The 15,781-nt window shown below is 45.4% G+C and overlaps 1 protein-coding gene across 1 annotated transcript in view; it reads right to left on the bottom strand.

Moving 5' to 3' along the window:
* Positions 1-212: 212 nt before the first annotated feature.
* Positions 213-15,781, bottom strand: part of DNAJC16 (DnaJ heat shock protein family (Hsp40) member C16) — a 29,372-nt gene continuing 13,803 nt past the window's right edge. Inside the window, exons 8-15 of the mRNA XM_077456322.1 lie at positions 13,935-14,065; positions 12,232-12,412; positions 11,932-12,114; positions 8,221-8,297; positions 6,411-6,491; positions 5,925-6,023; positions 4,635-4,802; positions 213-1,510 (exon numbers count right to left, since the gene is read on the bottom strand). Of these exons, the coding sequence (XP_077312448.1) occupies positions 1,114-1,510; positions 4,635-4,802; positions 5,925-6,023; positions 6,411-6,491; positions 8,221-8,297; positions 11,932-12,114; positions 12,232-12,412; positions 13,935-14,065 (1,317 nt within the window). The 3' untranslated portion in view covers positions 213-1,113. The remainder of the gene's footprint in view (positions 1,511-4,634; positions 4,803-5,924; positions 6,024-6,410; positions 6,492-8,220; positions 8,298-11,931; positions 12,115-12,231; positions 12,413-13,934; positions 14,066-15,781) is intronic.

Here is a 15,781-nt window from a genome sequence, read left to right as displayed (position 1 = left end):
CCCCCCCCAAAACAACTTCCTATCTACGAGATTCTACTCAATCGCTACATTGGACACGGTAGTGCTAGCTGTTATCAAATGGCTTAAAGACTGTACAGAATGTCCTAATCCGTAAACTCTGGAGCAAAATAGTTAAAAATTTCTATAAAGTGTCTTTTTTCACTGACTCGGGTGACCTGAAAGATAAAAAAAAGAAAGAAAAAAAAAAAAAAAAGGTTCCTGCGTAGCTTTATTGCTCGTCCACAAAGTGAACTCAAAATAGCTGCAAGATAAAGACTAATAGATGTGTTTTAGAGCACAGAAGGACTTTGCTTTGCATTGATAATGGCAGATTTTCACTAGGAACCCGGATTTCCCCCCCACCCCCTTTCTATCAAGTCTTACCGAGGGCAAGACTGACCTCTACAGTGAATGTTATAGCATAGAACAGAGGAAATAAGGTTAGAATTTTGGGAGCTGCACATAGATGCAGTACTCAGGTCCTCCAGCAGGCGGGCTCTTGAGGAAGCTGCACATAGATGCAGTATTCAGATCCTCCAGCAGGCGGGCTCTTGAGGAAGCTGCACAATGATGCAGTATTCAGATCTTCCAGCAAGCAGGCTCTTGAGGAAGCTGCACATAGATGCAGAACTCAGATCCTCCAGCAGGCGGGCTCTTGAGGAAGATGCACATAGATGCAGTACTCAGATCCTCCAGCGAGCGGGCTCTTGAGGAAGCTGCACATTGATGCAGTACTCAGATCCTCCAGCAGGCGGGCTCTTGAGGCAGCAGCACATAGATGCAGTACTCAGGTCTTCCAGGAGGTGGACTCTTGAGGCAGCTTAAAGCTTTTTCCTTTTTTTTTGATTGGATGTAGCTGAACAGAACTTAAGACACAAGCAGGCAGTGAGTGGCATAGTCAATGGCGTCAGTATAGAGCGACCCCCTTTAAAAACGCAACAAAGCGAGCGCCCCCTTTGGGTCAGTTTCTTGCTCCTGGCAAAGATTTTGGGGGTACGCCATTAAAAGCGCGTAGATCTCCCTGGCAGGATAAATGTCTTGTGTTCACAGTTTAAAAAAAAAAAGGGGGGGGAAAAAATGGAGGTTCCCCCCCCCCCCCCTTGCGGGTGTTTGTCAGTCAAGCATGGGCCAAGAGGGGATATAAAACCTTTGCAAAGAGCCCTCTAACAGCCGCTCCATCCATAAGGACAGCTTATTTAATTTCTTTTTGATGTGGCCGGAGCCGGAGCCCAGCGAGATCTTGCGGAGGGTGTCGCCGCCGCCGCCGGGTGGGCAGTGCTCGGCCTCGTCCAGTAGCTTCTCGTCCTCCAGCGTGGACTGGGCCTTGAAGAGGCAGAAGTATTTCTTGTGACCGTTCAGGGCCATCACATAGCCGGTGTAATCCCGCTCAAAGAAGTGCTCGTCGTACTGGTAGGCGATGGGGGCCGCGTCCTGGGCGAACTCCAGGAGGTATTCCAGCCATTCCCGGTGCTTCTCCAGGTTCAGGAAGGAGAAGTGGAGGGAACTGCTCCTGGAACGGGAGAAGGCGGAGTCATTACACTGACCGAGATAACTGCATATCAGATACATGAGTCTAATCTGTTCACGGGGATCAGAGGGAAAAACGCTCCCGATCAGTGCCACAGCCAATCAGGAGACAGATCTCAGGATTGGATCGGCCTCAAAGTGCGAATCGTCACATGGCTCGTTGTATGCTTTCCCACACCCACCTTCTGCTGTACTTACCTAGACCAGGACCTTCTGTGCACCCCAGTGTCCTCTAATGACTCCATGTGACCTTCTGTGCACCCCACTGTCCTCTAATGACTCCATGTGACCTTCTGTGTACCCCAGTGTCCTCTAATGACTCCATGTGACCTTCTGTGTACCCCAGTGTCCTCTAATGACTCCATGTGACCTTCTGTGCACCCCAGTGTCCTCTAATGACTCCATGTGACCTTCTGTGCACCCCAGTGTCCTCTAATGACTCCATGTGACCTTCTGTGTACCCCAGTGTTCTCTTAGGACTCCATGTGACCTTCTGTGCACCCCAGTGTCCTCTAATGACTCCATGTGACCTTCTGTGCACCCCAGTGTCCTCTAATGACTCCATGTGACCTTCTGTGTACCCCAGTGTTCTCTTAGGACTCCATGTGACCTTCTCTGCACCCCACTGTCCTCTAATGACTCCATGTGACCTTCTGTGTACCCCAGTGTTCTCTTAGGACTCCATGTGACCTTCTCTGCACCCCACTGTCCTCTAATGACTCCATGTGACCTTCTCTGCACCCCAGTGTCCTCTAATGACTCCATGTGACCTTCTGTGTACCCCAGTGTCATCTAATGACTCCATGTGTCCTTCTGTGCACCCCAGTGTCATAATGACTCCATGTGACCTTCTGTGCACCCCAGTGTCATCTAATGACTCCATGTGACCTTCTGTGCACCCCAGTGTCCTCTAATGACTCCATGTGACCTTCTGTGTACCCCAGTGTTCTCTTAGGACTCCATGTGACCTTCTCTGCACCCCACTGTCCTCTAATGACTCCATGTGACCTTCTCTGCACCCCAGTGTCCTCTAATGACTCCATGTGACCTTCTGTGTACCCCAGTGTCATCTAATGACTCCATGTGTCCTTCTGTGCACCCCAGTGTCATAATGACTCCATGTGACCTTCTGTGCACCCCAGTGTCATCTAATGACTCCATGTGACCTTCTGTGTACCCCAGTGTCATCTAATGACTCCATGTGACCTTCTGTGCACCCCAGTGTCATCTAATGACTCCATGTGACCTTCTGTGCACCCCAGTGTCATCTAATGACTCCATGTGACCTTCTGTGCACCCCAGTGTCATCTAATGACTCCATGTGACCTGTGTACCCCAGTGTCATCTAATGACTCCATGTGACCTGTGTACCCCCAGTGTCATCTAATGACTCCATGTGACCTTCTGTGCACCCCAGTGTCATAATAACTCCATGTGACCTCCTGTGCACCCCAGTGTCATCTAATGACTCCATGTGACCTTCTGTGTACCCCAGTATCATATAATGACTCCATGTGACCTTCTGTGTACCCCATTGTCATCTAATGACTCCATGTGACCTCCTGTGCACCCAAGTGTCATCTAATGACTCCATGTGACCTCCTGTGCACCCCAGTGTCATCTAATGACTCCATGTGTCCTTCTGTGCACCCCAGTGTCATCTAATGACTCCATGTGACCTTCTGTGCACCCCAGTGTCATCTAATGACTCCATGTGACCTCCTGTGCACCCAAGTGTCATCTAATGACTCCATGTGACCTTCTGTGCACCCCAGTGTCATCTAATGACTCCATGTGACCTTCTGTGTACCCCATTGTCATCTAATGACTCCATGTGACCTCCTGTGTACCCCAGTGTCATCTAATGACTCCATGTGTCCTTCTGTGCACCCCAGTGTCATCTAATGACTCCATGTGACCTCCTGTGCACCCAAGTGTCATCTAATGACTCCATGTGACCTGTGTACCCCAGTGTCATCTAATGACTCCATGTGACCTTCTGTGTACCCCAGTGTCATCTAATGACTCCATGTGACCTTCTGTGTACCCCAGTGTCATCTAATGACTCCATGTGACCTCTATTGCACCCCAGTGACATCTAGTAACTCCAATTGACCTCCTGTGCACCCCAGTGTCAGCCAATGACTCCATGTGACCTCCTTTGCATCCCAGTGTCGTCTTCTGACTTTGTGACCTCTTTTGCACCCCAGTGACATATAATAACTCAAAGAGACCTTCTGTGTACTCCAGTGTCATTTAGTGAACTTCTGTCCACCCCAGTGTCATCTAATGACTACAAGTGACCTCCTGTGCACCCCAGTGTCATCTAGTGATTCCATGTGACCTTCTGTCCACCCCATTGTCATCGAATGACTCTATGTGACCTCCTTTGCACCCCAGTGTCATCTAGTGAACTTCTGTCCACCCCAGTGTCATCTAGTGACTTCAAGTGACCTTCTGTGCACCCCAGTGTCATCTAATGACTACAAATGACCTTCTGTGCACCCCAGTGTCATGTGATCTTTTGTGCACACCAGTGTCATCTAGTGGCCCCAAGTGACCTCCTTTGCACCCCAGTGTCATCTAGTGGCCCCAAGTGACCTCCTTTGCACCCCAGTACCATCTAATGACTCCAAGAGACCTGTGTACCCCATTGTCACTAGTGACTCCATGTGACCTTCTGTGCACCCCAGTGTCATCTAGTGGCTCCCTTCTCACCCCAGTGTCATCTAGTGGCTCCCTTCTCACCCCAGTGTCATCTAGTGGCTCCCTTCTCACCCCAGTGTCATCTAGTGGCTCCCTTCTCACCCCAGTGTCAGAGACTCCAAGTGACATTCTGTGATATCTTTTCAGACACGCAGACCTAATATTCCCCTTCCAATGAGCACTTGTCACTGCGAGCAAGATGACGACCACTCACTCCAGGTCTTTGTATTGCAGCGAATGGACCACTACATTGACAGCACAGAGCAATATGGCCGTTACGTGCAGCGGGGTCCGGAGGTGTGGCCAGGATTTGGAGTTAGCTCATCTTTTTATTTTTGTCATGAAAAGGTAAACGTTCCTTTTAAAGCAGAGACCTGTAATATGGCGTCTCCTGCACTCACCCGGTAAACATGTACACTTCCTGGGCGAACCTCTGCAGCAGGCTGGCCTTGGTGGAGTTGGAGAGGATGAGGACGACGTTCATGTGACCCGGACGCAGCTTGACAAGGTTACTCATATAATTCACATCCGTCAACTCCGTCACCTCCACAAAACCTTTCCTGGGAACCCTGGGAGAGGAAAAAGGAAATACAGGATTTCTGGGGTTCACTGAATATCACTCTTACAAGTTACCTTTCACGCCTTTTTTGCATGAATGCGGCTGTGCTGAACGCAGCTATCGTCCAGTAAAATGCCACAGGGAAAAAAAAAAAATATATATATATATATATAAAATTTACAACGCGTTTGGGACAATGCAGGGAGCACTGTATATCAATATAAATGCTGCACCAAAATCACAAATGATAAAGAGCCCCATCTGCAGGTAAGAGGCTGCATTACCTGGTACTCTGTGTTGTAGCTATGAGCCCCCTCTGCAGGTAAGAGGCAGCACTACTTGATGTCCTCCTTGCTGTAACTTTGAGCCTCCTCTGTTGGTGAGATTCAGCATTACCTGGTACTCACCCTGCTGTAACGATAAGCCCTCTTTGCTAGTGAGAGGTGGCATTACCTGGTGCTCAACTTGCTGAAACTATGTGAACCTACCCGCAGGTGAGAGGTGGCATTACCCGATGCACTCCTTGCTGTAGCTATAAGCCCTCTCTGCTAGTGAGAGATGGTATTACCTGGTGATCTCCTAGGTGTAACTTTGAGTGCCCTCTGCAGCTGAGAGGCAGCATTACCTGCTTGTCTTCTTGCTGTAACTATGAGCCCCCTCTGCAGGTGAATAGTGGCATTGCCCAGTGCTCTCCTTGTTATAACTATGGGCTCCCTTTGCAGGTGAGAGGTGGAATTACCTGGTGTGCTCCTTGCTGTAACTATGAGTCCCCTCTACAGGTGAGAGGCGGCATTACCTGCTGCTCTCTTTGCTGTAACTATGAGCCCCCTCTAAAAAGGTGAGAGGTGGCATTACCTGGTGTTCTCCTTCCGCTAACAATGAGCCCCCTCAGCAGGTGAGAGGCGGCATTACCTGGTGCTCTCCCCTTGATCTATGAGTTCCCTCAGCAGGTGAGAGGCGGCATTACCTGGTGCTCTCCCCTTGATCTATGAGTTCCCTCAGCAGGTGAGAGGCGGCATTACCTGGTGCTCTCCCCTTGATCTATGAGTTCCCTCAGCAGGTGAGAGGCGGCATTACCTGGTGCTCTCCCCTTGATCTATAAGCTCCCTCTGCAGGTGAGAGGCAGCGTTACCTGGTGCTCTCTTTGCTGTAATTGGCCTCTGAGCTTTTCTCCTTGTCACCCGGCTCTTCTTTGTCAGAAGGAACAGAATTTTGCTCATCACTAGAGTCACTATATGGGAAATAAGAAATGTAAGAATCAAAACGTTCGTCACATAGAGAACAACTAAAGGAAACATTGAGTTTAACTTTAAACAGCGAGACAAATGATAAAATAGCCAAGTGTTGTTGTACCACAAAGAGAAGGATTAGAGTGCAACAAAATGGCCAAATATTAGTCACCAGGGGGGCGGGGGATGGGCAGAATGGGACAGCCCTGGAAAGCCTAGCTCAAGTACAATAAAGATCTGTGATATTTATATTATTGGTGTTAATAGATAATCTATAGCTCTGTATGATACATTTGAACCCTCCTGTATTGACAGACCTATCCAAGTGCACCAATAGTTTAGATTTAGGATGCACCCCTCATAGAGGGACAATAATGTAAAGTACATACCTGAACGCCTGAACGATGACCGTACCAAACAGGATGAAGAGGGCAGAGAAAATCAGCGACAAAAGTGGCATCATCTCCCTCCTGTACAGAGACCGAGCCGGAGGAGAGGAACGAGAGAGGAACATGATGAGACACAGACATTGAAGGAAATGAGTTACGTGCATAAATTGTACAAAGAAATTATAACCTCACATCAGAACTTGATGCCAAAAAACAAAACTAAATTGCAAACAAAATCCCAGGTTTTAAAGTAGAACTAAAAGACCAAACCCCCCTCCCCCATTTAGAATAGAGAAGAGATGGTTATAACTGCTGTAAGGTTTATTTTTGCCCTCTTTGTCCCATTAGGGAGATTTACCTTCACTTCCTGTCCCATAGACAAAACAGGAAGTGAGAGGAAATCCCTTGCAAATTGCAAATTAAAAGGAATTTCCTGGAGGACCCCCTAGGTCACCAGAACTAGTGTCCCTGTAAAGGAATATAATGTACATACTGATAATCAGAAAATGTCTATTTGCTTATGTGTATACATGTTTCTGTGCAACTCCTTACTTATTATGTAGTATACAGATTGACTCTGTTTGGAACTAAAGATGGCGTCTGTACCCTACATCCCACACATTAGAAGAATGCATACGTGATGCATACGTGATGACAGAACCAGCTTCAATCAACCTTCAAGCATCAAGTGTCTCCATTTCTCTTGTATTTCAACCAATGAGATGTACCCATTAGACTTGCATATCTTTGTGTATAAAATATTAATACCGCCCAGGAATAAATGAGAAGTGTAAGAAGTAACCTATCTGAACGCTGTGTCAGAGTTTTGCTTCTAGAATGGATGCATGTACACACTTTTTAATTAGAAACAGCAGCAGATAAGAACTACAAGCTAGTTCAAGGTTATCTATTTCATCCCCACTGGAAGATTTCACCTCTATTACTTTTCTGGGGAGAACCCAAAATTTTTGATCTTCTTTTACTTTCAATGACAATGGAAAAAAAATAAAAATAAATAAAAAAATAAATAAAAAGAAGGACAAATAAAAGAGGGAGAATCCCGTTAATGGGGGCACAGGCAGCAATAAAAACCGACAGGGGTTCTAAGCCACCTCCACACCATGCAAAATGTAAAAAAAAAAAAAAAAAGTGGGTAGAGTATGAAGTGGAGGGGACTAGGGGCAAGAATGGACATGAGACCCCCCCCCCCCACCAAAGGAGGCAAGGAAAAACTGGAGGGGGTGGCTGTAGGACAGACAGACATGAATCCTCTGAGCCTCCCACCACCAGGTTCCAATTTCTGCATCTCCTCTGAATGGAGGGAACGTAAACTGACCAAAATTGGCAGAAGAACTTTCTTTTGAGGAGTTTTGGTAATCTGTTTTGCTGTTGGAAGAAGTGGATCTCGTATGCGGTTCTGAAGAGGGATTTTGAAAAAAAATAAAAAAATAAAAAAAAAAAAAAAAAAAAAGAGAGAAGAAGAAGAAGAAGAAGAAGAAGAAGAAGAAGAAGAAGAAGAAGAAGAAGAAGAAGAAGAAGAAGAAGAAGAAGAAGAAGAAGAAGAAGAAGAAGAAGAAGAAGAAGAAGAAGAAGAAGAAGAAGAAGAAGAAGAAGAAGAAGAAGAAGAAGAAGAAGAAGAAGAAGAAGAAGAAGAAGAAGAAGAAGAAGAAGAAGAAGAAGAAGAAGAAGAAGAAGAAGAAGAAGAAGAAGAAGAAGAAGAAGAAGAAGAAGAAGAAGAAGAAGAAGAAGAAGAAGAAGAAGAAGAAGAAGAAGAAGAAGAAGAAGAAGAAGAAGAAGAAGAAGAAGATACCAGTTATTGTGGAGAACGCTCTCCCACGCATCCGCCCAATAGTCAACCGCAGTGTAGATCCAGCGCAAGAAAAACATCTGTAGACAAAAAAAGATCAAATATATAGGGAAAAACTAGTGCGCTCCACCTAAAATATCATACAGGAAAGAAATGATGTATATAGGAAGCAGCCAGCATACAAAAGTGATCTCTACACCAAAAATTAAATATATAAATAGGTAAAAATGCGGCGCTACCAAAAAAGTGCTAAAACCAATCAGTGAATAGTAATCTCAAAATAAATATAAATCAAATAATATCCACTAAGTATAACATAAATACAATAGGAAATAAATCAATTTCAATAATTCAAAAAATTCGCGTGTATACAATACATGTGCAACAATTGGTGAATAGAAATCCGTGAAGAGATAATCAAACACCTAAATGGTCCGCATAAACCATCCAAATGCAAACAAACGTGTAAAATTACATGTATAAAATTATATATAAAAATCAGTAAAGTGAAAATACGTGAAATGTTAACTAAAATGATTATTCAAACAATCAATATACACACGTGATAGTCCATAATTAAAGTGCACTGATGACTGATGCCATTGCAAAATATATAAATATAGTTCATGCAAAAAAATGTGAAAAGACGATTCCCACGAGTGACAGATCACTGCAAACTTCAGTGCATTTAATGGGTGCACCACCTATTTCCCCCAGCCTCTCACCTCCAATATCTGGTAAACAGGCACTGTGTATAGGGATAACTGCTGGCTTCTATTTCGTTCACACTGCTCCACCGCTGATTAATATTTAACATCACAGTGAAAAACAATCAGCGGTGGAGCAGTGTGAACGAAATAGAAGCCAGCAGTTATCCCTATACACAGTGCCTGTTTACCAGATATTGGAGGTGAGAGGCTGGGGGAAATAGGTGGTGCACCCATTAAATGCACTGAAGTTTGCAGTGATCTGTCACTCGTGGGAATCGTCTTTTCACATTTTTTTGCATGAACTATATTTATATATTTTGCAATGGCATCAGTCATCAGTGCACTTTAATTATGGACTATCACGTGTGTATATTGATTGTTTGAATAATCATTTTAGTTAACATTTCACGTATTTTCACTTTACTGATTTTTATATATAATTTTATACATGTAATTTTACACGTTTGTTTGCATTTGGATGGTTTATGCGGACCATTTAGGTGTTTGATTATCTCTTCACGGATTTCTATTCACCAATTGTTGCACATGTATTGTATACACGCGAATTTTTTGAATTATTGAAATTTATTTATTTCCTATTGTATTTATGTTATACTTAGTGGATATTATTTGATTTATATTTATTTTGAGATTACTATTCACTGATTGGTTTTAGCACTTTTTTGGTAGCGCCGCATTTTTACCTATTTATAGACAAAAAAAGATGAAATTCGGTAAAGAAATTGCTGACTGAATTCATAATAAATAAAAGATAAACCCGACTACCACAAATCACTAAATGCTGAAAAAAATGTAACCCCTTCAATACCGGGCTCTTTCACCGCACTTCCTGCCCAGGCCAATTTTCAGCTTTCAGCACTGTCACACATTGAATGACAAATGCGCGGTCACGAAACACTGTACACACGACATTTACATACATTTTTTTTTCACAAAAATAGAGCTTTTTTTGTGGTATTTAATCATCACTGGGGGTTTTTACTGTTTACTAAATAAACTAAAAAAGTGCAAAAAGTTTGAACACCCCCCCCCCCCCCCCAAACGTTTTTCTTCGTTTCGGTTATACAATTTTGCAAATAAAGTACTTTTTCTCCTTCATGGATGTGCGCCGATGAGGCTGCACCGATTGGTACCTACATGGCTGCACTGATAATCAGAGCATTGGTCATCTGTGGATATGACGGTTGTCACGCTTGCCGGTTACCGACTCTCCTCTCCACCCGCTGCGACAGTGCATAAGGAAAGGAACGCCGATAATAGGCAGGTTTGCGATTGGCCTTTTACCTTCTGATCAGCTGTGTTCAATGTGATTGGCCCTGTACAGCGATCTGTGATCAGCTGTGTCTGAGGGGGGATGAGGTTCTGGGAGGACGACCATAGACGCCCTACCAGAACGATAGAGCCAGATCTAAAGTGGTTTTTTATAGATATTTTACAAAAAATTGGATTATATATACAAAAATATTGGGTTTGAAAAACCATTGCATAAATACTGCATGGCATAAAACAATTGCAACATCCACCCAATAATTATATATATATATATAATTTATTATTATTTTTTTAATTTTTTTGGTGGATGTTGCAATTTTTTAAGCCACACAATATTTGTGCAATGGTTTTTCAAACCCAATATTTTTTTTATACATAACCCAATTTTTTTTATAAAATATCTATAAAAAATAAATAAATACCAAACACATCACGCTTTAAACAACGGCGACAAATAATTTTACTATCCATCGGCGAGGCTTTAAAAGCCTTTACAGGTTACCAGTTTAGATTTATAGAGGAAGCCTGGTGCTAGAATTATTGCCCATGATGCGACGTTTGCGGTGATACCTCACGTGTGGGATGATCGCTGTTTGGGTGTGTGCGGGATCGACGCCTGCGGTTGCCTTTGTGTGCTAGCATGGGGGATAGGAGCACTTTTAAAAGGGTATCTAAATTTTTTTTTTTTTTTGCACAGAGTGGCCCCGATCCTCCTCTTCTGGGGTCCCTCGGCAGTGTTTCTAGCGGCCTCTTCTTCGAGTGCCCCGTGAAGAGCCGCTCTCCCGCATCCTGCTGCGTCTTTTGACACAGGACAGCAGGAATTGGCCCCGCCCCCCCACTTCATTTGATTTGATTGGCAGCAGCGGGAGCCAATGGCTGCGCTGCTATCTATCCAATCAGGACCAGAGACACCGGCTGGAGCTGGTGTGCTCGTCCCCGTTGCTGGAAAGATCGGGGTCAGGCAAATAAAAGGGGGGCTCTGGGGGGCAGCTGAAGCACAGAAAGATTTTCACCTTAATGCATAGAATGCAAACCCCAAGGGGTTGCAGCCCCTTTAAAATTATTTTTATTTGATCACTGTCGCTTTAAATTTTTTATTTATTTTTTATTGCCATCACAAGGAATGTAAATATCCATATGACAGCAATATGCAGTGACTGGTCCTAATTATGGAGAGATCTGGGGGATCTATAAAGACTCCAAATCCCTCCTCTACCCATAAAAGCATTGAGTACACCAAGATCAGTGTGATCAGATGCTATTTATTTTTAAATATGGCGCAGTTTACATCCTGATGAACCGGAAGTGACGTCAAGTCATTGCTTACTTCATCACAGAGCCCAACAAACCCGATCCGGTCTTTGTAAAGCTCTGTGATCAGCCAGCAGAAGCAACGGCTAGTTGATTGGGACTCCCAGAGGGACAGGAAATCCCGGTAAAGCCACAGAAGGCGTTCCCTCCCATCTGTTTGTAAAAGCAATCCAGCGTAGTTAATGGACCATCGGCTCTAGAGAACTGTACCGGAGTGCTGCTGCCTGCAGCTGCAGATCATCCCGGTATAACCACTTGAAGTCCTGCAACATACTGGCACCATGCTGGTCAGAAAGTGGTTAAATGACTCCTTCTTTCTGACTTCACACATCGAACAAGCATCCCCATCCTCCTGCCTATCTCATGTACACCCCCCCCCCCCCCCGCATCGTGTACCTACCGGGGCCAGCTCATCATTCAGATCAGACAAGTTGGTTTCTGAGGACAGGACACTCGGGTCTTTCCTTAGCCGGTCCAAGAAGTCGAGCAAAGAGAACTTGTTGTCCTCACTGCCGGTCCAGATGTGAGCCAGAGTCTTATAGACGATCCTACCGGCAGAATTTCTCCGCTCCAGTATGGAAACCTGCCGAGGGGGAGAAGACCGTTCAGTCACAGAGATTGCAAAAAGAAGCCGCTCTCATGACTTGGTGAAAACACTTCTTCAAAAAAAGTAACACAAATTGCTTTCTGGTCTACATACCGATGAGTGCGCCGCGTGAACGTCCTCGCCCAGAAGTGAGCTGGTGAGCTCCCCCTGGCGCTCTTTGTAGACGTGGACAAATCGCAGCGTGTCTTTGGTGTTGGCAGAAGCAAAGGCCAGGAAGGACTCGTAGGTTTTCCGGAACGGCTCACTCTCTCCGGTCAGCAGAACAACACAGAACCTTCAAAAAAAAAAAAAAAGTTGCAAGAAAGCCAAATCAATATAAAAGGGCAAGACCGTACACTATCCTCCGAACTACTGTTACTATGGGACAGGGGGGCTGCCAATTTATTAAGTATAAAGGAATCTCCGCTGCAGTCCTTGGCATCATCAAAGGGCCGCACTTAACCACTTCAGCTCCGGAAAGTTTTACCACCCTTCATGACCAGGCCATTATTTGCTATTCAGCACTGCTCTATTTTGACTGGCGATTGATCATGTGGTCATGCAACACTATACCCAAATAAAATCTATATCATTTCATTTTTTTCACACAAATAGAACTTTCTTTTGGTATTTGATCACCACTGGGGATTTTATTTTTATTATATAAAATGTGAAAAAAAAATAAAAATAAAAAAAAAATAAAAAAAAACACACTAATTTTTCCATAAAGCTTTATTGGAAAATCAAAAATTTCTTCAAGAATTTTGGCCAAAATGTATTCTGCTACATGACTGGTTAAAAAATAAAATAAATCCTAAGAAGTGTATATTGATTGGTTTGCGTGAAAGCTATACAAACTATGATGTGTGGGGTGTACTCACTTTTGTCACATATACTGTGTGTGTGTGTGTGTGTGTGTGTGTGTGTGTGTGTGTGTGTGTGTGTGTGTGTGTACACCGTTACTGGTCACTGTACTAATGACACTGGTTGGGAAGGGGTTAAGATCTTGAGGTAATCAAGGGGTTAATGGTGTGCCTAACAATGTGTAAAGTGTGTGCTGTTTTTTTTTTGTAAAAAACAAAAAAAAAAACAATCAAAAAAAAAAAAAGTTAGTTCCTGATAAATGATACATTTCTCTGTACAGAGCTCTGTGTTGATTGTCAACACAGGGCTCTGGGATGTGATTGGACACAGATGATCACCAGGTCCCATCCATGAATCATTGGCTGGGACTTGCTGACAAAACCCCACTGTGTCTAATGACAGCAAGAGTTGGCACGCATCCTGCACCTGGAAGAGGCCAGCAACGTACAGGTATGGCACTATGCCCGTATGGGCAGACTGTCCACCCACATGATTATGCAGTCGTGGACCTGAAGTGGTTAATGTTCAGTATATGTAATGCTTTGAATGTCTGTTTGTAGTCATTCTACTGGAAACGGTCAGAGACTGTGGATATGCTACGTGTGCGGTTGGAGACTGCAGATGTGCTGCGGGACAAGACCTGGAAGCAAGTTACAAGGGACTGCGGAAAATGACCAGCGACTGCAGCCGCTGAGCAATGTATTCAGACAGTTCCTTCTACAATTCAGCGTTTCCACTGCTTGGCCACAGGTTGGGCATCAGGGCTATAGACAGATACTGAAATACTCGGTGACCAGTGCAGGTTGCCGATGCCAGAAACATTCTGAAGAGGCAGGTAAGTATTTCAGCATTCAGTTAGGAAGACTTGCGGAGAAGATTTTGGCGGTAGACCGATAAGCGAACCATAGCTGAATGATCACCGGCAGTAACTGTCCCTATGTGGTGATACTCACTTGCGCTGCCGGTGAGACTTCCGCACGGGACACAGCTCCTGGAACAGCTTCTGATTGGTCAGCCGGGCCGCCAGAAGGAACTTGTTTGTAGAGATGAAGTCGTCAATCACCTGTTTTTTCATTCCTCGTGCCTGAAAAAGAACAGAGCCGCATCGTCTCATAACCATCAACAGCGATCCGGCATCCTTGCTGAACATATATGAATACACGGGATGTGACCCGCAGATGTAGAACTACACAGCACATGCTGTGTTCTTGTTCCTAACTCAAGGGTTATTGTATTTTTGGGGAGGGGGGGAGTAGGTACGAGATCTGTCCACCTCCTGCCCCTATTCACTGATCACCATACCCCCTTACCATTACAACTAAGCCCTGTCCTACTGCCCCCTGATCCCTGTCTTCCCTTTTATTCTCTTTGCCGATTCCATTATGGCCCAGACAGTTACCTCAACTTCCAGCTCCCTCTGCTGGCCATGCACAGCAACGACAGATTCTGCTTATACAAGCTCAGCTCCCTTTTAGTATAGCTGTGCAGGGCCACCATTTGAAATCACGGTGCCCCTTACAGCTTACATGGCAGACCAGAACCACCACCCCCGCATTGACATGATTGGGCAACTAGGGGTGCAACGGATCAAAAAACTCACGGATCAGATCATTTTTCGGATCAGCAGATAATAATTGAATTTGCAAAAACCTGTGAAAATTCCACCGCCATATAGTCCCCACTAATATCCACAATCTCCCCCACTGTAATATTGGCTGAGGATGGCAGAGTGTTGGCTGGGTAAGGCAGAGTGTTGGCTGGGTAAGGCAGAGTGTTGGCTGGGTAAGGCAGAGTGTTGGCTGGGTAAGGCAGAGTGTTGGCTGGGTAAGGCAGAGTGTTGGCTGGGTAAGGCAGAGTGTTGGCTGGGTAAGGCAGAGTGTTGGCTGGGTAAGGCAGAGTGTTGGCTGGGTAAGGCAGAGTGTTGGCTGGGTAAGGCAGAGTGTTGGCTGGGTAAGGCAGAGTGTTGGCTGGGTAAGGCAGAGTGTTGGCTGGGTAAGGCAGAGTGTTGGCTGGGTAAGGCAGAGTGCTGGCTGGGTAAGGCAGAGTGCTGGCTGGGTAAGGCAGAGTGCTGGCTGGGTAAGGCAGAGTGCTGGCTGGGTAAGGCAGAGTGCTGGCTGGGTAAGGCAGAGTGCTGGCTGGGTAAGGCAGAGTGCTGGCTGGGTAAGGCAGAGTGCTGGCTGGGTAAGGCAGAGTGCTGGCTGGGTAAGGCAGAGTGCTGGCTGGGTAAGGCAGAGTAGGCTGTCAAAAGAGCAGCTCTGTGGGCACTACAGATCCAGCTCACAGCGCTGCATCCATCCGATCTCTCCCCTCCACTGTACAGATCAGTACAGAGAGGGGAGAGAGGAACCGGCGTAATGACATGACGCCGGTTTGTTTACAAGTGATCGCTCCATCATTTGACGGAGCGATCACATTGTAAACGGTCTGGGTGTAGAAAGATGGCCGCCGCTTCGGAGCTAGGCCGAAGCTGCGGCCTTTCCTAAGGCCGTGACCGCGGAGCGCTCCGATCCGAGCGGGGTTAACCGTTCGGATCACGGATCGGTGACGATCTGTTGCACCCCTATGGGGCACCGTACAGAAGTAGTGTCTGTAACCCCCTCATTCACATCTCAGGGTATACTCACCTTTCCTTCACTCTTTCACTACTACATTGCACTTCAGATCAGTTGGAGTCACTTCTGTTCTCCTCCTGTGCTGCTTTTACATCCACATTGACATGTCTGGACAAAAATAGTTCTCGTGTGAAGAAATCTCTGCATGTACAGGCACCGGCAGTTAACCCCTACAACACCAGACACTT

The sequence above is a fragment of the Lithobates pipiens genome, unplaced genomic scaffold (genome assembly GCF_037356315.1).
Source record: "Lithobates pipiens isolate NorthernLeopardFrog02 unplaced genomic scaffold, aLitPip1_a1.2 Scaffold_27, whole genome shotgun sequence".
Lineage (NCBI taxonomy): Eukaryota > Metazoa > Chordata > Amphibia > Anura > Ranidae > Lithobates > Lithobates pipiens.
Note: the sequence above shows the minus strand (reverse complement) of the source record. Positions and strands in the feature narration are given on the sequence as shown.